At 33.9% G+C, this 25092-nt stretch overlaps 1 protein-coding gene across 3 annotated transcripts; it reads right to left on the minus strand.

Moving 5' to 3' along the window:
• Window positions 1-1857: 1857 nt before the first annotated feature.
• Window positions 1858-24917, minus strand: hnf4g (hepatocyte nuclear factor 4, gamma). 3 transcript variants are annotated; one of them, XM_034059102.3, is made up of 10 exons: window positions 24800-24917; window positions 9228-9399; window positions 8892-8986; window positions 8001-8107; window positions 7371-7526; window positions 5240-5327; window positions 3890-4042; window positions 3514-3750; window positions 2754-2876; window positions 1859-2356 (listed from the first exon to the last, which is right to left on the minus strand). In XM_034059102.3, the coding sequence occupies exons 1-10, from the start codon at window positions 24837-24839 to the stop codon at window positions 2283-2285; spliced, it is 1245 nt and encodes a 414-aa protein (XP_033914993.2). In that variant the 5' UTR covers window positions 24840-24917; the 3' UTR covers window positions 1859-2282. The 3 variants fall into 3 exon arrangements, with proteins under 3 accessions (XP_058873238.1, XP_033914993.2, XP_058873237.1); XM_059017254.1 differs by lacking the exon at window positions 24800-24917 and adding an exon at window positions 21169-21243; XM_059017255.1 differs by lacking the exons at window positions 3514-3750; window positions 24800-24917 and having other exon boundaries at window positions 1858-2356.
• Window positions 24918-25092: the final 175 nt, after the last annotated feature.

The raw sequence follows: 25092 nt of genomic DNA on the forward strand, positions 1-25092 counted from the left end.
ATCCAACACATTTGTGGTGGTTGCTTTTATTTTTGTAATACAAATACATTGGTGTTTCTTTTCCATCTTTAAAGCACATATGCAAAGTGTGACATTTGTTGAACCAGACAGTAACATGCCACAGCATAGTTGCTTGAAATGAATTAAACAGTTACCATTCTAATTTTCATACACACAAAGTAAGAATGTGTAATTCAAATACATTGTAATACAAAAATAATTCATATTTATTTTAAAAAAATCATTCAAGTACAATAAATTAATTATAATTTTCAATGTACAGTACACTCTATATACAAACGTATACCTTTATTTATTAAAATTATATAACAATATTAAAGCACCTATGATACAGCAGGTTTAACAGATTAATAATGAGGCAGTTGCATAACAAACAAGCAGGAAAAATGGCAGGACACTTTATATAATCCATAACTTTATTCTTTCAAAATACAGGTGAAACACAGTTCAACCTCACTGTGTTTCACCTGTATTTTTGATTGAAAACCTCAGCAGATTTTGTTTTTGTTTTTCTCTAATGATTTGATATGAAACTAGTTTCTATCAAAAGTTTACATCTAGTGTGTGTGTGTGTGTGTGTGTCTATATATATAATATATATATAATTCGTGATGGGACGAATACGACGGTTCCGAATAATATTCTTTTAAGGTCTCACTGAACCGACACATTTCCAATGAAAGCCGGTTAAACTTTTAAATCACACAATGTTGTGCTGTGTGTATAATCTCCAAAGTGCTTTCAATTAAAAACAAATTGTCGCCTTTTAATCTGTAGGCAGGTGAGTTTTGCGTGGCCGATGCAGGTCCACATTATAAACACATAAGCATGCCAATAGTATGTAACGTCTTCATGTAGCGTTTAATTTTTTTTTAAATGTTAACATTGTGATGCACTTAAATTATGTCATTAGGTTCTGCAGAGTGGTTTTGATTCAAAGAGAATTCTCATCTTTTAACTGGTCAGTTATCGTCATGTATGTTTTGCCTCATCTCAACTTAAAACTTTTAAACCTCAACATCAGTAGATTGAAGAATTGTAACAAGAGGGATTTTTTTAAAACCCTACCTGAAGACGTTACACTGTTATGCTTATGTGTTTATAATGTGGATCTGCATCAGCCACGTGGAACTCGCCTGTCTACAGATTAAAAGACAACAATTTGTTTTTAATTGAAAGCACTTTGGAGATTAATCACACAACCTAATTGTGTGATTTAAAAGTTTAACCGGCTTTCAATTGAAATGTGTCAGTTCAGTGAGACCTTAAAGGAAAATTATTCGGAACCACTGTATGTGTGTGTGTATATATATATATATATATATATATATATATATATATATATATAATTTTTTTTTTCTATGACCCTAAAAAATGCAATTCTGAAAAAATAAAAAGCCCCACATTTTCAGTTGACTTTATTTTTTCAATTTAGCTTTGTCATCACCAATGAAGACTGCTTCATATTAGTTTGAGTTTCTGTGCTTCTGGTTCCAAAGATAAGACTTTTTCAACTAAGGAAAATGTTCTGCTCACATTGCAGCAACTTGTATTTCTCAAAAATGTATTCGTACAATCTCAAGTCAGTGTAGCGGTTTCCACTAGGATCCAGCGGAAATGCCAATCAACAGAGGCAGCGTTGGCATGCAATGCAGTATGGTTGATATCAAGCAGAGAGGAGAAAGCAGAGCCCAATAGTAAAGAATTGCTTCTAAGAATTTTTTTTTTTTCGATTGTGAAATTTGCCATTTCCAATGTCTATGATTTCAATACTATAAATATATTTTCTATGTGATCTTACTGGCATAGAGGGGCTGTGAAAGAACCCCCCCCCCCCCCCTCCAGATGGAGTTCATGACCGCAAAGGCACCAATCTGAATGAAAAATGAATGTTTTATTTTTTAAATTTTATTACTACATGCCCCAGCTACTGAAAATGAACCCCCACCCCCACCCAACTTTTGAAACCAAAAAATTGAAAACCAATTAGTCTTATATTTTTATATAAAGTTCAATGAGTAGTAAATATGTACCAGTAATTTTAAATAAATACTTAGAACCATTAAGAAACAGTTCTTACACATTATTTAGGATGCTTCTAAAAAAAAAAAAAAAAAAAACATGACCCATGATTCTACGAACAGTCTGTCAGTATTCTCAGCCATCATGACAAACCCAATATGTGGTTCTGAAAAATTGTAAAATTGCATCTGAAAGCTATGCAGTCATAGAAGTAAAGTATCATGCTGTTTGGCAACATTTTAGTTTGAAGTCACTTTGTATTGTTCTGGTCCAGATCCTTGTGGAGGCGATGGTAATGGAGTTTCTGGAGTCGCTGGAATATGTAAAAAAAAGATATATAACAACTACAATAGTACTACTGCCCTTTGCCCCCATGCTTATTTCTTTAAACCTGAAGTGAGATGTATAAACTAATGCTATGTGTGTGTACTATGGGAGCTTGTCACCCAGCCTTAAAGATTTACTTGTTGGGATTTTGCTACCTTTCATTAGCTATAATATTACTTTTTCCACTCCTCCAGTCATTCATTATTTCATCTGCTTTGTTAGAGAAATGAAAATAATACCAAAGCAAATGAAAGGTGGAAAATATATTTTGAAATACTAACAAAGTGCTACTTTCTGATTCCAGTACAGTTAACATTCCCTGACAGCACTCGACCTATCTCAGAAATGACTGGTAAGTAGATTATACGCACAGAGAGACTTACAAATATGTTCCGTGAGCACTGGAGTTGGAATTGAGTTTACTAAAACAGTCTGACCAGTCAAAGGATCCTGGGCTAGATGTGGATGCACAGGGTGATGGGTGTGTATTGCGTCATTAACTGTTCCTGCAGAAACATGGAAAATATGGCATTTTGTATCATCCATCATGAAAGTATGCACAACACCTAGGCACCTATTAGACTGTATTTAATAGTGTTTTCTTTTTATGAGTAGAAGAAATAAGATACTTACCAAAAAAAAAAAACGCTATTAAATACAGTTTTGTTAAGTGCGATTAACGGGTTGTCAAAGTTTTGATTTGGTCCGGGCCCTAATTCTATAATACAGTTTAGACCGGACTATGTAAAGAATAGCATGATATCCAAATTTATCTTCCCTATCATTGCAAAATATGATACTTGCTAAATTGTAAACCAAAAACTGCATGTCAGCTAATAACTAGCACTACAAAACAGAATTAAAAAGGTAAAAGTCACCATAATTTACAGTAAAACCCCAATTATCCAAACTAATTAGCGGGAGGTCATAAAACCAAAATAATTTTTTTGATAATCTAATTATTACTCAAAATTGGGCAATACGTTGTTTTCAATCAAGAAACCTACAGTAATAATTGCATCAGTCTACTGTTTTATTGTACCAGCAATTTGTAGATGTGCTCCAGTAGTACATAAATACAAAAATTATAATTTAAGAAGTTTAGTGGGCAAAGGTTAGGCAGAAGAAAAGAAAGAAGCGTACCGCTCAGAAGCATTTCCTGAAGCAAGTTGTCAATTTTAGCCATTCCGAAGAGTTTGACAAACTGGATCTGCTCGATCATTTGCCAAGTGATGCTTTGCAGAGTTGGCAGGAGTAGAAGTAGCTCCCCGAACCTCCCTCGAGAATCATACTGCCTGTCATTGATGTAATCTTCCAAACTGATCTGCACCTGGTACCGCATGCTTTTAATCTTAGATGAATCATTCAGGCCTTTAGCTTCTGAGAAAATAAGTAATTCATCTCTAAATATGCAACATACTGTACACATGTTGTTTTATTAATGGGCTGCTGTTTTGTGCTCTCTTATCGCTTTGTTGAATTAACTTTATGCAGTGTTTTCTTTTTGAGAATTCCTTACCTGGGTCAAAGAAGACAATAGCCTTTAAAGAGGCATATTCGTTGTCGTCTATTTGATATTCCTGAAAAGGCACAACCAGTTCATCCAAAATCCTGTTTGCAACTCGGCTAATCTCAACTTCAGGACAGTTGCGCTGGATAATATAGTCATTGCCTTAAAGAAGGAAGATTAATCAGTACAATTGTATAATATACTTTTTTATGCAATTTAACTTAATCTGCAATCTTTAAGATTTAAGAAAAAAGCTATTAGCAAGTGGGAATGTCTCAAGAACACATAAGCATGGACTGTTTATTTTAGATTTCGTTATCTGGGATGAATTATAATTAGAGCCCTGTGAGATTTTTATATTATAATTTTGTATTGTATTTTTCACAAATTTTGTTTTATTTAGTTTTATCCGCTAAAAATGTTTTATTTTGTTTTATTACAGATACACATGAATAAAATAACTCAAATAAATGTATACAAATAAAAACAAAGTATACATCATGTTTTAACTATATACATATTTTTTATTAAACATTATCCACTTTTTAAAAAAAAAACTTTTTGACATAAACAGCACAGAAAAATAACTGAGTTATCATAATTTCTCATTAGCAGCAGTAACTGTAACATACGTGAAGTCCCCCACTCTTTAATTAACTGCCTATTACAGTAATACTGCCCATGCCCTCTAAAAAAAACTACAATAAGATAAAATAAAAAGATATATATTTCTACTGCTCTACTACTGTGGTGCTGTCATAATTGCACATACAGCAATCTACCCATTAAAAACACGATAGGAATTGCATGTCAATCCCATTGCATTAAAGCAGTGCTCTAGGATACAACAATCTTGGAGTTTCTCAGTATTTAAACAGCAAAGCAGATTCATTCATTCAAATCCATTCAAAACCAAAACATCATTTGCTCAAGTGCAAAGTGTGCACCACTTGAAATAAAACAAAGAATTAGTATACTAATACAAAATACGAGCAAACAAAACATATTTTCCACAAAAGGAATAAACAGGAATAAATTGCTGGTACATGTTTAATATTATGTATGTAGTTTTCAATTAATTAACCTGTGCTTGATATATGTATTTCAATTTTGTTCAGAGTCACACAAGTCTTAAAATAAAAACAGCACTAGCACTAGTTTTTACTGCAAGTTCAGATTCACACTTTAATAAAATAATTAACGAAAATGTGCAATTTCTTGCAAAATGCTACATGTAAAAGTTGTCACATTTTGCTATCAGGTTTTAATTTTGCCACCTCTACATAGAATGAAAACATACATGTATACTATTTTCTGCAATTATTATGTAAAAAAATTAAGAGGATGAGCATGTATTACCGAGAAGAAGGAGATCTTTGTAAGGGGTTGATCTCTTCACTACCCCAAGAAGTAAGTGCTCCCCAGCGTGTGCTCTCAACAGACTAACCTAAATGCAGAATACAAAAAAAATAAATAAATAAATAAATAAATAATATATCTATCTATCTATATATATATATATATATATATATATATATATATATATATATATATATATAATCTCAGGGGGAGACATACACACAACTATGTATATACTGTCTATGATATACTGTACACTTGCATTAAATGGGCCAACAAGAGGAATGACCATGGTAACAGGCTGGTTTTGAAATACATTTGAATACAAATAATAACATGAAGTCATTTCAAAACAGGTCTAGAAATATGATGTAACATTGAAGTATGAAAGCAATGTGTCTCTCTACATTAATTATAGCAGTAAAAATACATTTAAAAATATAATTTTACAAATAAGTCTAAATGTGAATTTTACAAACTTGCAAAATTGGTTTTCTTTAAAAAATGTGTTTTTAGTTTACCTACGATAGTCTGGAAAACCACACTTAATAATACAAAGACTCAATGACGGGCAATTTTGTGTTTTAGAATCAGTGACAGTTCTTTTCCCACCGCATTGTACCCTTGTTCATTATATAATGAATCAGTCAGAGTGATTCTGAAGGTGCATCATTGTCTAAAAACCACAAGGTTTGGAAATATGCAGAAAGTTACTTAGAAATTGGATGTACTGGCTAATGATAGACTGTTTATAAAAAACAAAAGTGCAGCCAGAGAAATGTATGTTTTTAAAAGTTTGTAGCGATTTCAGTAATAATTTCTTAGAAAGAGAGCAGGTAATAGGATGACCTATTTTACAAAAGGTACTGGGCATGTGTGTGTTTTCTTTGTTTTTTACTATGTTACTACCATTAGGACTTTTACTGGCACTAAGGCAGCTTATTGATGGACATGAGATCAGTTCCACTTCATTGGTTACCAGTCTTGGTGTGAGATTTGACCCTATGTTATCATTTGAGGATCATATTAAGAATGTCTGCAAAGTGTCTTTCTTCCACCTTAGGAACATTGCTAGACTTAGATCCTCATTATCTATGACTGATGCAAAAAAGCTTACACATGCCTTTATTTCATCAAGATTGGATTACTGTAATGCTCTTTTTGCAGGTATCTCCTCTAAGGTTATCAACAGGTTACAATATGTTCAAAATAGTGCTGCCCGTATTCTCACTAAGACCAAGAAACATGCGCCTATATCTCCTGTCCTTGCTTCTCTCCACTGGCTGCCAGTCAAATATAGGATTGATTTTAAGGTTTCATTACAAACTTATAAATCCTTACATTCTCAAGGCCCTGCCTGTCTTAGGGATCTCCTTCACTACCACACACCTAAACGGAAATTGAGATCTGGTAACAATGTTCTTGTGTCTGTGCCTAGGACTCGTCTGTGCCCTGTGGGTGATCGGGCTTTCTGCTCTTTAGCCCCACGCCTATGGAACACCCAGCCGGGCTATTTGAAAAATTGTGACTCAGATGATGTTTTTAAAACTAATCTTAAAACTTACTTCTTTCGATTGGCTTTCTCTAAATGATTTGTTGTTTTTACTGTTTGTCTATTGAATGTCTGTTTTTATGCTGCTTTGTGAAGTGCTTTGTAATTTTTAAATGAAAAGTGCTATATAAATAAAAAGTATTATTATTATTATTATTATTATTATTATTATTATTATTATTATTATTATTATTATTATTATTATTATTCCACTGCTGCCAGTAGCTGTACAAAAGTATTTCTTAATATAACTACTCTTCACTTTCTTTAAACTTCAAGCGAGCAAAGAAAAAAAAATTGCTAAGGTGGGGCATGATTCAAAGAAGCTTGCTAACCCCTGTTTTTACCAATTTACAAATGTATATATTTTCTTGTATATCAATAGGAGGCCTACAGTATAACATCATTGCACTGGTAATTGCCTGCTCCAGTATACTGTATACAAAACAGTCTGACAATATTTGCATAATCACAAAATAATTACTGTGTCTGTATGCTAAAAGGCACACTGTATAATAGCAATAAGAATATGCTCTTTTCTTGAATGGAGGTGTTATTTTTTTCATATTAAATAATTACCTGATCATCTAGTGGTAATTCACAAAATGCTGGAATGTATTTTGCCCATTCTACCACAACCAATAGCTGCTGCTTCATAGATTCACATACATCGCTAATACTGGCAATTTTCTTTGCTGATACATCTGTAGGTGCTCCAGGGCTGGGTACACTGATCTAAAGAGAAATGGATATTAAGTTTAAGTGAAGTTACTACTCTAAGGGCACACAAGTTAGTCCACAAGATGTTGATGTTCCCAAAGTAAAATCACAAATCAGTCATGTGGATAATTGCAACTCAAAATTACATTATTGATGCATCGGTAACGACTAATGTGCATGCAAATTAGCAACCGTCATTCTATAGAAGAGTCATTAATAACACTGTGTGTACTTTTTAAGATGCAAGTTTGCAAAATATCTGTATACAGACATTCATTATTAGTTTGGCCTTCAGTACATCTCATTTCATTTTTCTATCTTGTTTTCAAGTAAAAAATAATCTGAAATGTATAAACATAGCCATATTTTTAGTTGGCAGAGTTGTGTTAATGAAACAATTTGTCTGGTATCTAGATGGTGGCCATTTTTTTTATTTTAAAAGACCAATACACAATTAGATTTTATTCTGTCCATAACGGGTGTACATACCTGCCGAGAGAGACTTTCAGCTTGTGCCAGTGCAGTTATAGATGGTAAACTGCTGCTCTGGTATGTATTTCTTCTAGAGCTTATCCGGTCTCTTTCATTCTGTACAGCTGGACAATAAGCAAACCATTTAACTCATCAGAGCTAATCATAGCCATGAATCATTGCTTGGAAATTAAAATGTCTGTGTCTCTTTAATGCATATTCAATGAAGCGTATATTCCCTGGTGGATGAATGGTCATAACATGATGTGGTCTTAACACTAAACTAATCACAAACATTATGTGCTCCATTGAGTGTGAACTGTTTGTATTGTATTCTTTTTGACAGGAAGTCATACACTAGCATTTATAGAGGTATGTTCTCTGAAAAAACAAAAACAAAAAACAGTTGCTACCGTACTAGAAATAAACCAGTTAAAATGTAGATGCTTAAGTTGTTTCTTGTTCATTTTGCTGCATTAACAGGTATTTTACTTTTACATTATACAATTTACACTTTGAGTGAAATAGCAGTCGATATGTAACATTGTATTTGTTATATTTGTATTATTGTATTATTTGTACGTAGAAAGACAGGATAGTGAGCACACGGTCTGTACCTATAACCACCAAGCTATGGTTATGCCTCCTATAAATTCGAAATTGCATGTATAGCATAGATTATTATATGGCTTAAGAAATTCTATATAAACATATCTTACATTTGACTAATTTCACAACAGTCTAGAATAGAGACCAGTGTTTCTATACATGAAATTAACACGTATTGAACTATGTCTGAAAGTGCCAGAGCTAATGAAGAAGTGTTTTGCATTGTGTAAAAGGCAAATTGAATGGATCTGTTTTTCTCCCCAATGCATATACCAGAAACAGTGCATGTTCAGTAATTACCTTCTTTTTTCATTCCTGCATGAAAACATTTGTTAAGTCTGCAAAATCTGCATTGATTCCTCTTGTCTTTGTCAATAACACATTGTCGATTAAACCTGTTGGTTAAAGCATTATTAAGTTATTACAGTAATTGAAGCAAACATTTAGAACTTGAATAAGGACCATTTGTACCGTTTTTCAATAATATAATTGTGTTCAACTCATCATTATATTTTTGTGGATTTTCTTAAAATGAAAAAAATGTACTGACATGTATATTATTGTACCATTTTTTTAAGGCTGTTATTATTTCAATAGGACAAAGTTTAATATTTATTTTTTTCCACACAAATGTACCTGCAGGAATATACATGGCTCTTTCTAATGCTCCGTCTGAAAAAGCCCTTGCAGCCATCACAACTGGAGGCCCCGTAGTGTTTGCCTGTTGCTCTGTCTCCACAGATTGAGCAGTGTGAATTCACTCCATTCTCTGCTGTATTCATGGTTGTTGGCTCGGCTGGCAAACTGTCTGAAGATTATACATACACACACATATATATATATATATATATATATATATATATATATATATATATATATATATATATATATATATATATATATATATATATGAAAAAAGAAAAGGATATTTCAGGTACTTAAAAAGGTAGAATAATTGATTACAAATCAATTACCAGGACGTTCATTGGCTGAATACAAAAGACATATATATATATATATATATATATATATATATATATATATATATATATATATATATATATATAAAAAGAAGAAACACAACCTCAAAGCAGCTATGCTTACAACCCTGAATAAATGCATTAGCTTGGCCAATCTGCAAAAACTTAAGCCTGTCATCATAACTCTGGCTTTTAAGGTGACATGTACTGCAGCAGTAAAAAGACACCTGACAGTCGTTTTACACATTTTAAACATATAATTGGGGCTTCTATTTTTCGGTTTTTTATTAATTTAATTTCTTGGTCCTTATTTTTAGTTATTTTCGAGTTATATGTAATTTGTTTTTTGTTTTTTCGGGGCTTTCAATTTTGATATACTGTATGAAATTATTGCAACTCGACAGTACTTGCACGCACCAATTGTACCTTCTTTCCTTTGTTGTCTTCCACAACAAAATCCTTATGGTCAGATGCATATTCTTCTGGGGTTTCTGTGTATTTTTAGGCAATTTTTTTACATTTCGCCACAACTTGCAATTCTGTTTGAAATTCCAAAAGCATGTAAATACTCCTTATCAAACTGTAATATAGCAAGAACAATTATCAGTTTATCGTTTTTTTATTGGTTTAAACCGAATATCAGAAGCCCTGTATGTAAAAATTGTTAGTCTATGGTAGGTTGTGCATACCTTGAAATTTACCAAATTCATCTTAGCCAAAGGAGGCTGTGTGGTCCAGTGGTTAAAGAAAAGGGCTTGTAACCAGAAGGTCAATGGTTCAAATCCCACCTCAGCCACTGACTCATTGTGTGACCCTGAGCAAGTCACTTAACCTCCATCTTTTGGGTGCAACGTCGTTGTAAGTGACTCTGCAACTGATGTATAGTTCACACACCCTAGTCTCTGTAAGTCACCTTGGATAAAGGCGTCAGCTAAATAAACAAATAATAATAATAGCCAAACTGTAATAAAAGTGTTTTAATTTAGCTAAGACTGTTATTTAACAGATGGAAGTGGCACAGCATCTTTTTAGTGGAAGTAATGAAGACTGACACAGGCACATCACAGAACTGCTTGCTTTCATCTCGTAAGCAAACACAAATGAGTTCTTAAATGACTTGTTTTGTATACTTGCCAGCTGCTGTCACCTTCTCCCCAGCAGACTAATGAGATGCGTGTTAGACAATTATAGAACTGACAACACACATCTTTACATGGATGCAAAATGTTGTTTACACTATAAATCCTCCCTCTTGGGATAATTAAGTACCAGCTGAGTGGTCTGTCAAAAGACAAAGTTAATTTAATTTAACTAACTAATAAATACTGAATGGATAGATCAAAGAAATGAGGTCATTTAGGAATATTGCAAATGCATTTGACATTTTGTTTTCTTGCATGCTGGTACATAAAAACAGTATACAAGTTTATATGCCCATATCTAGTTTTTAATATTTTTTGGTTGTTAACATAACAAATACTTATGTTTTCATTTATTACAAAGCCAGGGCAAGGCCAGTTTTTTGGGAGGAACACAATACTTTTAAATAAAACTAGCAATAAACAACTTTATTTGAACGTACCATTTAGCAAGCTAAAATTGTACATTCTCTTCCCATAATTCAGTATGTTGTCATGCACATAATTTTTTTTGTGTGTGTGATATTAAGTAATACAACCAGAAGGGTTCCAGTCAGTTTTGGCTTGTTAAATATTGTACTGTACCATTCAGTACATCATAAGGTATTTCTGCATCACGTTTTATAAAGCCCACCTGCAACCTTCCTCCAAAGCAGAGGTGTATGATGTTGGTTTTTATAAAATAATATGGGATTTAATCTATTCTTAAAAAAACACAGGTGGTACAATGGTAAAACAGCTGTTTAATTCTGGGTTCAATTTACACCTCTTTCTATATTTTTTTCATTATCTATTTTTTCAATAAACGTCATTTCAATGCAGAAAATGCAAGCTTGAATCTCAAATTTCATACTTATCAAGACAAGATTGTAAACCCTCCTAAAAATAGCGGTACATCAAAAATGTTACAAAAGTGCACCAATGGTGTACCAGTCCCTTTTCCCCCATTATAAACATAGCCAATGTTTACACATCTACATTACAGTGATAGGTTGTAAATAAACTTCATTCTACTTCCTATCTTTATCAATGAATGCATTTGTACTTTAAAAGACGAACATTTTTTTTCCAGATACAAAAAAAATCTAGCAAACATTGCTCGGGCAGGAAATGCATTTTAAAGATCACCGGAAAAGTCCAAACATAAGGCATAAGATAGTAGTCTCTCTCTCTCTCTCTCTCTCTCTCTCTCTCTCTCTCTCTCTCTCTCTCTCTCTCTCTCTCTCTCTCTCTCTCTCTCTCTCTCTCTCTCTCTCTCTCTCTCTCTCTCTCTCTCTCTCTCGTGTGTGCTTGGACATTCTGGCCTGTGATTCTGACCCTCATCATAGGAGGAAACATCCTTACACCACCAGACAATAGTCTCCATCTGTCATGTGATTGGTTCACATCACTGTCAGTCCTGCCCCTTTCCACTCCAACAACAAGATAAAATGGCTGAATGAAAAAACTACTGAACGGTGATTCTGTGACCTAACAAAAAATAATTACAAAACAAAAACAAAAGAAAGAAAAAAAAGTGGTATGAACTTCAAAAACATTTTGTTATTTATGTTTACTTATTTACTTATGCTGTATCAGTATATTTAACAGAATAATGTAAAGCCATAACACCTATTTTGCTCCAGAAATGTTGGAGACCTTTTTGCACTGGTTATAGTATATTACTTAATTATATGTACAGTACTAAGATATTCTTGGCAAAAATGTTTATGTTTTTTTTTCATACACGAAAAACGCATAATAAAAAGCACATAAATATTTATGGATTTACAGTATATGAACCATATAAAATTCCTGCACACCTTTATGTTGAAAAACCCTTTCCTTCACTCTTTTCCATTAAAAAAACTATCCTTCACACTTGTATACCGAGAAAACCCTGTGCTTCACACCTTTCCACAGAAAACCCTCGCCTTCACATCTTTCCATTTAAAAAAACCCTGTCCTACACACGTTTCTGTTTGTGAAAACCGTGTCTTTCAGTGACCATAAGCCTCTTTCAGTTTAGTAGCACCCAAAAAAATACCCTCTTTGGATTCTAGTTCAGGACCACTGTATGAGAGATGTAGAACCACAGTTGTGTATCCTGGATCAATATTGTAATAAATAAAATAATACTAATGATTTAAAACCTATGAAAGAAGACAACATTACATGCAGCAGAACTATGGATTGTATAATGTTTTTAATTTTAAAAAGCTGTTTCCTTTCAGCCAATTTAATTAAATGTTTAAATCCTCTACACCATGGTATATAGGAGATTCTTTATAATAGAAACATTTTTACAAAAATGATTTGCTGAACATTCTTTGAAAAAAAAGCAGCTTGACAGAGATGTAAATTTGAAGGCACTAATGCTGAAGTGCCACAAGCCCTTTAAAACGTTTGGTGTATGAATTAATCATGTTATAGTTTTTTGCCAAAAATCTGTGCTGGTGGTCTGATTGTTTAATTATTCCCAATTACATAGCCTGGGTTGAGTCTGACATCTTGTGGCTGTGGGACTAAATTACAAATGGGCAGATCTTGTTCAAATCTTCTGTGAATTTATCTAGGCCCTATTTAAGACAAATATACAGATACTAAATAAACAGAATGACCTTACATCGGACGAAGAACAATAATTGTACTCAGGTAAAAATTAGCTTTTGACTGATAGGACAACAAGGATAGCTTCCAACAAGATTCAGTTTGAGCCAAATTCTCCTAACATGAGTTTATATATATATATATATATATATATATGTGTGTTTATTTTTTCCTTAACTGTGGCACAAAGAACAAACCAAGGAGTAAACTTTTCTTTAGAACCCAGCTACTAATCCAGCAACACAACAAGCAAAAAAAAAACAACAGTGCATGAAAATGAGAAATGTTGTACAAGCTGCAATGTCTATTCAAATACCTAATGTATCTTTTGTAATGACTACTTTAATTTTCTTTCAATTGTTCAAGAAAATAGTAATAACAATAAAACATGAATTTGCTGAACATTTTCCGCATCTGACACTCACCCCCTCCATAAACCACATGTACATTTTCAAACTCCAATGTGGTATAAGTTTGATCTAAAACATCGCTGTAATTTGCCAAATCCATGTTCATGAGGGATTCAGAGAGAGTCATCCTTGAAAGTAACATATGTAGCTGTTGAACACTCCCTTTTCCAGAATCATGTGAACTCTTAGGTTACTCTTTTACACAGCCTCTGTACAAAATAGCCAAGGGTTACATTTCTCCCCCGACTGTATGAATTTGTTGTGATAGAATGGGAGGAGCTCCACAAATTGTTTCTTCTTTCTGATTAAAGTTTGCTTGTTTCTGTTGTGATGTTAGGGTGTTAGTGATGTCATAGCACTGTAATACTGACTTGTAACTGTTGTTCACCACCACAGTGTGTTGAATTTACACTCAAGTTCATGTCTAATTATATGTTTGTTAATTCCTTTAATAATTATGCATTTTTAGTGTAATTTTGTACAAATCAAAAAAGCACATCTTACATAAAATGAAAACATGGCCACATTTCTGCTAACTAGTAAACATGCAAATTGTGGCCAACATGAGATGGCCTTCTTATTAAAATATGTAGCTTTTATTTAAGAGGAGGCCACTTTCTATTTGGTGATACCAAGATATTTAATAATTAAGGGGTCTGAGTGGTGTATAAAGGGGGATAATAAGCCCCAAACCCAGTTCTATTCCAAGGCTGCTGTCCCAATACCAATATTAAAGTGTGTAGCCTATGCCTTTACTACCTGTCACCCGGAATAAGCATAACCCATGGTTTAACTGGCCCATTCCTTTATGGTTTTCAAGCCGTCTTTAATCGTTATTCTACAGTCTTTAATCTATACATCTTTAAAATATATTCAAGTGAAACAAGGCTTATTGATGTATTTACAAAGAGGAAATTCATAGAACCCTTGTTCTCTTAAATTCTAAAATCTTATATCACCAATACTTACATGGCAAAACAACAATCCCTATCTTATCTCATTCACTATTAAATCTGTTCCCTTCAGTATCGAGCTACAATCTTTACCTACTTTACACACTGGGGCAAAGCATATCAGGCAATAAAATCTCATCACAAGGTTGTTTCAAACCCCATTCCAGGAAAATAACATATTCAGCAATATGTAACATAAACAGTATGGGATGCTTTATTCCATGCTGTTTATGTTACATATTGCTGAATATGTTACTTTTGACAGTACGAAGAAACTTTAATAAGCGTGTCATTCTTTTTCCTGCACACCAGGAGCTCTATTATAAAACATACCAAAATATCTAAAAAGCACAGCTGTTTTTTCATGAATTGTCAAATACTGTAACACCGCGGTTACCCATATATAGCACACAGTCAGTTTGTACTAGCAAATGCATTACAAAATATTGGCATCCAAAATGCTGAATATATAAAGTATGTCAGTTTGTTACAGCAATACTTCATGCAGCGATGTAGTTTCTTGATATTAACTGACAGCACTCAAGTGTGTGACAAGAAGGCTACTTTATACGTAATCGTATTGTGTTTTTTAATGACAAGGAAACATGGTGAAAGACTAATACCAATACAGATATTATGAAAATAGTCCTGTAAGTAAGGTCAATTTTATTTTTAAGCTAATTATGAAGAATTTTTTGTTTGCTTGTCAACTCTGAGGATCTTCTATCAAGCAGAATAGAATGTCTTTGTATTTAGGAATGTATTGTTGTCCATTTATTTTAAGTGGAAAGCCCCATTGAAAGATGGCTCAAGGATGCAACTTCTTCTGCTTGTTTGAGATCCACAGATTCTGCTCTGGGTTCCATTACCTCTGTAAATTCAAAATTAGATCAGGAACCATGACCTGAGTGTGGAAGAGAGGATGTGTTGATGATTTGAGATAACATGAGTTTTAAAAAAGCATTTACTTAAAATAATATTTTATTCTAAATAAATATCATTGAGTCGTCAAGCTAACATGTTCAACAACAACAGGAGTAAAGTGACATGTTTTGGGTTTTGCTTTTGAATCCACAGAGCGGGGATATGGTGGTAGGCCATTGTTAAGTATTGAAATAATCAGAGAATGCGTGACGGTTCAATCTTGAACTCTTCTGAGTTGGCAATGCACACAGCTTTTACACTTTACAAACGGATGCGCAACGTGACATAACACTGAGTGAGAGATGTGAAGTATGACCTGACAGCAGTAGGGGAAAGGAAAAAATAATTTGAAAATTAGCTATTTGTGTTGCTCATGCGAAGGAATTCGTTGGAGGCATGTTTGCACACGTGTGCTATTTAGGGGAATGTAAATATGCTATGCATGATCATTTTTGTTAAATACAATAACTTTGAGGTTTTGGGTTCATCTTTGTATTTTTATAACTTTCACCTGGCCCGCGCCAAGCGCTAGGGTATCGGATCAGGCCCGCCAAATGGAACAAGTTTGACACCCCTGAATTAGAGCCTGCGGGTTAATAATAAGTCTTTGGCTGTGTTCACACTGGGTCTGTTTAGAGGGTTTGGTCCGCGCTCGGAAGGATTTGGAACGTTTGATATGAAGTGTGAACAACAAAGTCCGCTTGGGAAACAAGCGGTACCGAGTCTACCTAAAGAGGTGGGCTTGGTATGGTTGGCAAATTGCTAAACCTCAGTGTGAACAACTGCTGGACTTTGCACATGGGAAACTAACTATACAAGGTAACCTGACTTGGAAGTAAACATTTTGCACATAGTTTAGTTCATATTCGGAAGAAACAAGAAGAGCAAGAAACCAAATGTCTCTGGGAACTATTAGGGTCACCAGACATTCCAGTAAAACTGGGCTTGTCACAGTTTTCAGCCATAATATTTTGTGCCGGTCAGAAACAGTAAAATGTAATTGTCCCGGTTTTGCTTCAGTGTGCTTAGCAAGTTAATAGCAGAATAATTTATTAGGTTGTGTTAGCGCTATTCAAAAATAAAATAAACAATCTTATGGATTATTTGTTTAATTATTCTGATTATGTGTATATCACATGTTTAAATGGTAACAGCTGATCTATTTATTTAATCTTGCTTTTTGTACATTTAACATTTTTTTACTATATGACCATATAAAAAAAATAATGAAATATTATGATTTGCAATAAATACACCCGATGTTTAATTTTTAAACTAAATTATATACTGTTATTTTAACAGCTTCAGAGTTGCTACGGCATCAGTGCATTGAAGGACATAAAAAAAACGTCCCTGTGTTTGCAGGTAAGTGTAAACAGCAAGAAAATTGATACATTGTTTCAAACAAAACTAATCGCACCGAGTCTGTTTGAAACAGACCCAGTGTGAATACAGCCATTGTCAGGGAGTTTGTAATTGGTGTTAAGATGGCTCTAGAAGTCTTGCTTCTTTTGGAAACTCTAAATCGGGCAGTGCAGTCAAGACTAAGTTGTTTACCTGGCATTATTTCCACCTTGGAAATTATGACAGAAAATGTGTCAGTGCTTAGGACTGATGAGAAATGTTCTACATTGTACAATGAAACCTTACAAATGTGTGCAGAGCTTGACATTGAACCACCACAACTGCCTTGTCAGTGAAGACCACCAAGCCATTACACAGCAGAAGAATACTACCGAGCACAGGTCTGTTTTCTGTTCATTGTTACCACTGTTGATGCACTGAAGAAATGTTATGACCAACAGGACATTGTGGATACAGTTAACCAATATCCAGAAACAATTGTTCAGCTAGCTATGTTACAGCAACAAGGATGGTTGCACAATTAGGTGGAAGATAACAGCAAATAAGCTGTTATCTTTAGACATTGTAGTAAGAAACATGTTCAATGAAATAGAAAAACTCTTCCAACTGCTGCTTACAGTTCCCTGCAACAATGCAGAAGCAGAAATGACTTTCTCCTGCCTTCGTGGTTTGAAGAGCTACCTGCGCAACACCATGGTGCAAGAGAGGCTGAATCATTTTGCCATTCTCCATGTTCACCAAGAAAGACTGGCCCTTCTTAATAATCGAGATAGCAGTAGAATTCATACAAAACTCTAGCGCCCATAGTGCTGTATGGGAAATTCTGAATTTACTGTGTAGGTGTATAATACCAGCAAAAAAAAGCTAATATGGCCTGATCCTGCTAAAGAAACACCAATGTTCCTTTATCCGAATTGAACTGTTCTGTTTTCTTTATTCTATTTTCCTCCTGCTTGTGGTTCTAGCACCATAAAAAGTATTGTGTTTCTTGACAATATTAAAATATAGGTGTTTTTTTTTAAAGATATTATAATATAACTTATAATATAATGTATTTTATTGAGGTAATTCATTTACAGAATGATATTTTTACTCCCAGGGTACACCCAGGGTACACTGGGGCCCCCATAGTCCTATGAAAAATGTTCTACATACAGGACATGTGCCCCCCAACATTTTAGCTGCGGTGCACCTATGACTATAGCAACCAAAAGGTTAAACACGATGCCACAGTAATGGCAACAACTGTGACACCCTGGGATCCTTCAAGAAGCTGCTTGATGAGATTCTGGGATCAATAAGCTACGAACAACCAAACAAGCAAGATGGATATAGGAGGCTGTGTGTGCCAGTGGTTAAAGAAAAGGGCTTGTAACCAGGAGGTCCCCCGGTTCAAATCCCCCCTCAGCCACTGACTCATTGTGTGACCCTGAGTAAGTCACTTAACCTCCTTGTGCTCCGTCTTTCGGGTGAGACGTAATTGTAAGTGACTCTGCAGCTGATGCATAGTTCACGCACCCTAGTCTCTGTAAGTCGCCTTGGATAAAGGCGTCTGCTAAATAAACAAAATAATAATAATAATAATGGCCTCCTCTCATTTGTAAACTCTTATGTTCTAACTATAATTTGTTTTCTGAGCTCCTTTTTTAACTGCTAAAACCTCATAAATCCTTTGAGATGTCGACTTTATATTTCTTTGGGCAAAACCTAACGGTGCTGTTCATTTTGACTTGTTATCTAATACAACCATAATGTGGTCATGTGACTTTTTTAGTTTCTGGGTGAAAGACACAATGGTTTGAGATATCAATGACTTCAGCTCTATCTACAGCATCTCTCTCTCCAGATCAAACATGGGTTGAAGCATAGGCATGTAATCATGTAATCAATGTTTGAATGCCCCAGTTTCCCCCAACTTGTCAAACTCAGGCATCTCAACAGGTATCTTTAAATATAGTAAGTTTCTGATACTCTCAACAATTTCTGCCAAAGAATGTCCCAGATAAGTTTCATCATAACTGGGAAAATAAATGTGTGATATACATACATACGGGCTGACAGAAAGGTTCTGATGCTCCCAATAACAAAAGTATAATTTATGTACAGATGCAGGTACAGGCACACCTAAAGCACTGTCACTGGTGATATGCATCTCCAGCGTTGAATAATAACTTTTCTTTCATCAAAGCATCATCAGGGAAAACGAAACTAAGCAACAGAAAACAGATAAGGAGAACCCTGTACGGTCCTCGACACCACACAGCTAATGACTTTAAGAAACGATGAAAGAATACTCCACCATTTATGGTCATGAAGTGCTGTGACAGAGCACTATAAAGTCAACATAAATGTATGCTATAAACAAGGTATGAAAGATAATGGTGATTGCCTGGATCAAATCTATTATTGATTATTGTGCAATTGCCTAGTGACAGCAATAAGGGGATTCCAATACATGGTTATAGCCTGTTACTAGTAACAGCAAGACATTTTACTTAAGAAGTAATAAAACACAGATTCAACAGGTTATTTGTAGCAGTTGTGCACATGCTTAGATATCCAGTTGTGGTGTTATTGTTGATTGATTTGAACACTTCTAATGATGTTTGTTAAGAATAGTTGTAAGTATGTTATACCCCCCTCCATAGGATTACATCTTTTTATTTTAGATTTCTGTAAATATAAAATTCAGATACTATTGTATAACTTGTGCTAAAGAATGTCCTAACCATTTCATCACAACTGGAGAAGAACATAGTTCAGTTTGAATGGCTGAATGTGTGAATGTGTTAGTTATTTTGTACAGCCAGAGAAAAATAGAGAGCGTGTGAACTTCCTTTGTCCTTTGAGCATATTTGTAATGTACCAGGTTTTTTTAACTGAGACAAGTGCAATTACACTTTTACTAAATACTAAGACCTGCTTGGACTGGCTCATCTAATTCTCACCAAGAAGTACTTAAGTAGTGTATTTTATACAAGTGAATGATAAAGTTTGGATTTGATAATAATGTTAAAATTAGGTATTCTGTCTAGGAAATATCAGCTCTGATGGCAAGTGTCAAACACGTTGTCAGCATAGGAATGTCACTGATGTGTAAAGTGAGACACAACCAAGCAGACCGAAGAAAATGGACAGCACATGCTCTGCTCTAAGACCAAGAATAATCTGTTCTTAACTCACAATTCGTAAACGGCAGACAAATAAACTGACCCAGTTCACTAGTTAACATTGTGACACAGTCTGACAAGTACAACTGGCTGGTAGCAAAATACATTTTTATTTTTGTAAATGTTTAGAAAATATTTTTAGATTCTTCCTCAGGTTTGGAATTTCAAGATATACACAGACTAAGGTATATAAAATAATGCGCAATTTTATAAAAAGTATAAACAATACATATGTGACTTAGTTTCAAGCAGCAGTCTTCAGTTTGGGACACTTTATTGTTGCCCTATCCAATTATCCAAACACTCTACCTACGTACACACACACTGCAGTTGGCTCGACAACCGTTTTACAAACGGCACTCGCTGCGGTTGTTTGTTGTATAAACAAACCACTGAACTCGGTCCATCATTACATGCCGATCGTTAAGTTTTTGTGTGACAACATGGAGGCTGTGTTTTTGTTTATGCTTTTGAAAGAAAGTACTGTACGTAGTCGATCGAGAGCTCGTCAAGCACAGCTGTGCTCTTTTCTGCAAAACCACCGCAGTGTATATATATATATATATATATATATATATATATATATATATATATATATATATATATTCGTACAACAAAATATTATATAACTGTACTATGATTAAATAAAAAAAGTATATTATATGTATGCACTATTTATTGTTATGACTTTACTATATATATATATATATATATATAGCCATGTTTATCACACAGAAATGTCTGATAAACAATGACATCATTAGTTGCACAGAAATCCACTGAGCACCAACTGCGGTTGTGTTATTTGTAATACACACACAGTTAGGGCACATTAACTAACCAAACTGAATTAATAACCGCACTCAATACTTGTTCCAAACAGGATTAACTAGTGCGGTTGTCGCTGCCTTTTGCAACCAAACTGTGTGTGTATACAAACCGTATTTAGAGCAAAAGGTGAACTCACAACCGCATTTAGCCTGTGTGTGTACGTAGCCTCTGTGTCTGGAATATTGCTTAATACAAAGGGACATCCCAGTGGCTCACCTTTAGTAGTAGAAGCAATGCCACATGGAGTGTGAGCAGAATCACAGGTTGTTTCTCCTACAGTGGTTTGGAGAAACAACTGAGACATATATCAGATTTAAATTAGAAGATTATCAAGCATTTCTTAAGAAACAAGGGAGATGAGAAGCACATGTTTTTTTTCTGGAAATAATTGGCAAAAAAAAAGCAGAATCTCAGGTTGTTTCTCCTACAGTGGTTTGGAGAAACAACTGAGACATATATCAGATTTAAATTAGAAGATTATCAAGCATTTCTTAAGAAACAAGGGAGATGAGAAGCACATGTTTTTTTTTCTGGAAATAATTGGCAAAAAAAAAAGATAAAAAAAGCTTATTAGTAAAACAGAATGACAATGCTGGAAATATTGAACTCAAAAGTGATTGATTGTTGATAATTTATTTGATACAACACATATCTTTTTGGAAATTATTACCTTTGTCCAGCTTTCCTCCCTACATAGGTTGTCGTAGTTGGGCAAAGCTGTATGAAAGCCCAGAACTACACAGTAAGCAAATAAATAAAATAAATGACAGAGATTATCTTGTATGGACGAGATAAGTTTCTCATTTCTATGACAGTATCTTGTATGTATGAGATAGCTTCTCCTTCATTTTTAATTTTTTTGTTTTCACTGTGCAGTTCAGGGCTTCCATACAGCTGCAAAGAGAGGCTGAAGATGGGATCCCTTATCACAAACCCAGAAAGCAGAAAACTGCATTAATCCCTAACTGCATGGGTTAAATTTCTGATCAATCTTTTATGTTACCATATTTCACCAGTAAGGTCTCCCAGACCAGTAGGGTGTGCTGTCATGGAAACATATATATATTGGAGGGGCATTGTTGGAGTAGGATTATCAATATGGGAACTAGAATGACATCTCCATTATTTAGTACTCTGTGCATATCTGGAGGTATTATGATTCATGCTTACAGTAAGACAAAATAAAAGTCAATGTCAATAGAGAAACTGCAGCGATTTGTAGTAGGGGGATGGTAAAACCTAGACCAAAGTGAAGTTAAAAAAGATGAGCCTTTTGATTGTATTCCTCAAAATACTTTCAAAAGTAAACAACATATCAAATTAGCTGAGATTTTTTAAAAATATATCCTATTTATTTATTTAATTCAAATGGAAATATATAAAAATACCGGTAATAGTAAAAATCGATTTATATTTGAAATTTGAATAATTAGTTTTTTTGTTTTTTTTTTCTTTTTTAAATAATGCCATACGTGTCTAAACCCCATACAAAGTCTGTAGCTGTATGTCTGTTAATGTGTCTACAGTGTGTAGGTTAATGATAGGCAACATGCAAGAATGCTGAAAATATTGAACATCATTTTGTTTATGTGTTGCAATGGTACTACTGTACTTCCTGACTATACCTTATCACTTTTACACATGGCCTAGCTCTGTGCAACCAATCTTCAAGCCATTAGCCAGAGCAATAAACTTAAAACCCCATGAGCGAACTCCAATAAAGGGATCATATTGCAGCTTGTTTATTTGGTTATGTTCCTTAATGACAGAATAAAAGACCTTTGTACCTGGTGATACCTGGAACCGCAAACACATCTCTGCCAACATAAGGATCTAAAATGCTGTTGATGCTGCTAATTCTAACTGCCTACAAACACATAGTGACTGTTTGCCACATTTATGCACTATATATATATAAATATATATAAAAGTTAATTCTAACAATAGATATTAATAGTTCATGACACTGTTACAGCTATGCATACTGGAAGAAAGGGTTATATAGTTGACATAATTTAAGCACTTAAACCCATTTTAACCACTTTAACTTTTAAGCTATTTAAATTTTGACCTTCATATGTTGATTTCACAGATTAATGATCAATGTGTTACAAATGCATTTAGCGCATGCAATAATATTTTGCAAAGAGATAAGTGGAATGAGATGGGTTCTTAAAAGAGCTATGTTTTTTCTGAACCCAAAATGAACTGGGCTATTTTATATAAGGTTACATGTAAATGTAGAGAGAAGACCCCATGTATGCAACAAATTGTATATCCACCTAGAGTTTAAAACTTCTAGTTCAGAAAGCAAACATTAACCTTGAGTTACTCAACATAGAGGAAGATTCTGGGATCCTGCCATCATTTATTACTCCAAAAGCAATGGATGTTTAGCAATACTGATATGCTATCTCTTTTATTATAAGAAACCTATATCCAAATGTGGTGCTATTTCAAACCAGGAAATAAAAATTACAAAACATAATAAAAGTGGTTTAATAAAAAAAAAAGTAAAACACCAACATATACTTACCATGTACAGTACAAGGGTGGAGTGCAGTTATACAAATGTATACAGGAGTCTTCAAAGCACAACTGTTACACTCCTTCAAAATGTCATATTCATTTTTTTTCCTATTATATCAAAGTCCCAAGATGTGATACATAACATTAAGAGACAGAGTTTGTTTTTTAAAATGATAAAGGTTTTCGATAGACACTATACTTGAGTTAGTTGCAACTAAAACGCCCGGTCTTTAGATGTAAAATAAACATGCACAGAAGGCTAATTTATGAAACGTTGTGTTCATATTTCAATAAACAAGAACTTTGAAAGATTTGTTTTGTTAAATGTGAACAGCAGGAAACTGACTTTCCTTGCATGGATATGGATACAGTCAAGGTGAGATGCTATACACTTGAACTAGTTTAATAGAGACTTCTGATGATACCACTGGTTCTGTCTGAATGTAAGTGCTGAATGCTAGTAGAACTGAATACAGCTTTTAGAATATGTAACTGGTTTCAGTCAAAACATTTAGTTGAAAATGTCACTTTTAATAATGTAGATAACAATATAAGGAGCTTGCTTTAGAATATATTTATATTATCATTACCTAGAGGCTCTGTGGATAATCAAGAATAAGGTATATAAAAAAACAATGCATGTAGAAAAAATGCTAGAAAGGATGTTTATTAAAAAAAGCTAATAAATTCAAAGGTTTAACAGTCAAAATGCTGTTTGATTTAATAAAATTGCATATGTTTCTTCTGTATTTTATTCCAAATTGTTAATATTTTTTAATGGTTTAGCATGACCTAGAGGCAAACAATTATACTATGTTTCATATGTTAACACAGCAGCAAGTTGAGGCAGGTTAAGGTATAACACATAATTATTGTCTGCTATCCAATTAAATTGCACAAAATAAACGACTGCTGATAAAATACACTAAATCTAAAAAATGTCTACAAATTGTCTGACTTAATACTTCATCTTACAACTTATTAGTAAGCATAATACAAACTGTAAGGACATGCATGCATTTTTTAAGCAAGGTTCAAACAACACTTTGGACAGTCACAAAGAGCTGTGGTCTGTGGGTGTGTGTGTGTACACTAAAATATGCTGAACTTTCTACACGTGATGGTGTCACAAAGGTAGTCAGACATATCACGTCAGTTGCATATCCGTAAAAGAATAATTTTGTGGGCAATAACAGCAATCGCTATAAACTAGAGACAATGCAGAGGTATTTAAAAAAAAAAACAATTTGACTTGTATACTAGTACAGTCGTCTAATAGGCAGCAACTTATTTGTTCAAAAACATTTTTTAATCTTACCTTTATGAAAGTGAATACGTTTCTTTTCTTCTGCTGTCATTCCTCTTAAGTTTAAACTTTAAACTATGATTTCCTACTAAATTGAATCCCTTTCTGGTATTTCTAAGTAGTGACAACGTTACCATATGGTACACAATACAACTAGACCAGCACGTTGGCAGCAGGGTTGCCTGTCATTAGATCGATTTACTAAACAAACTGAAACTTGGGTGGGGATGTTAAACAGTAACCAGCTTCAATAAAAATAAAAAATAAATAAAAAATGAGAGCTTTATCAACTCTAACTCTTAAAT

This window comes from Acipenser ruthenus, chromosome 3 (assembly GCF_902713425.1).
Source record: "Acipenser ruthenus chromosome 3, fAciRut3.2 maternal haplotype, whole genome shotgun sequence".
In the NCBI taxonomy this organism is placed as follows: Eukaryota; Metazoa; Chordata; class Actinopteri; order Acipenseriformes; family Acipenseridae; genus Acipenser; species Acipenser ruthenus.

Bases quoted from the DNA above. Each gene is read 5' to 3' on its own strand.
- hnf4g (XM_034059102.3), bottom strand. From the start codon at position 24,839: ATGACAGCAGAAGAAAAGAAACGTATTCACTTTCATAAAG. The intron at 5,328-7,370 runs GTAATTATTTAA...TTCTGCATTTAG, and splicing joins AATTACCACTAGATGATCAG to GTTAGTCTGTTGAGAGCACA. The intron at 3,751-3,889 runs GTAAGGAATTCT...TTATTTTCTCAG, and splicing joins TATTGTCTTCTTTGACCCAG to AAGCTAAAGGCCTGAATGAT.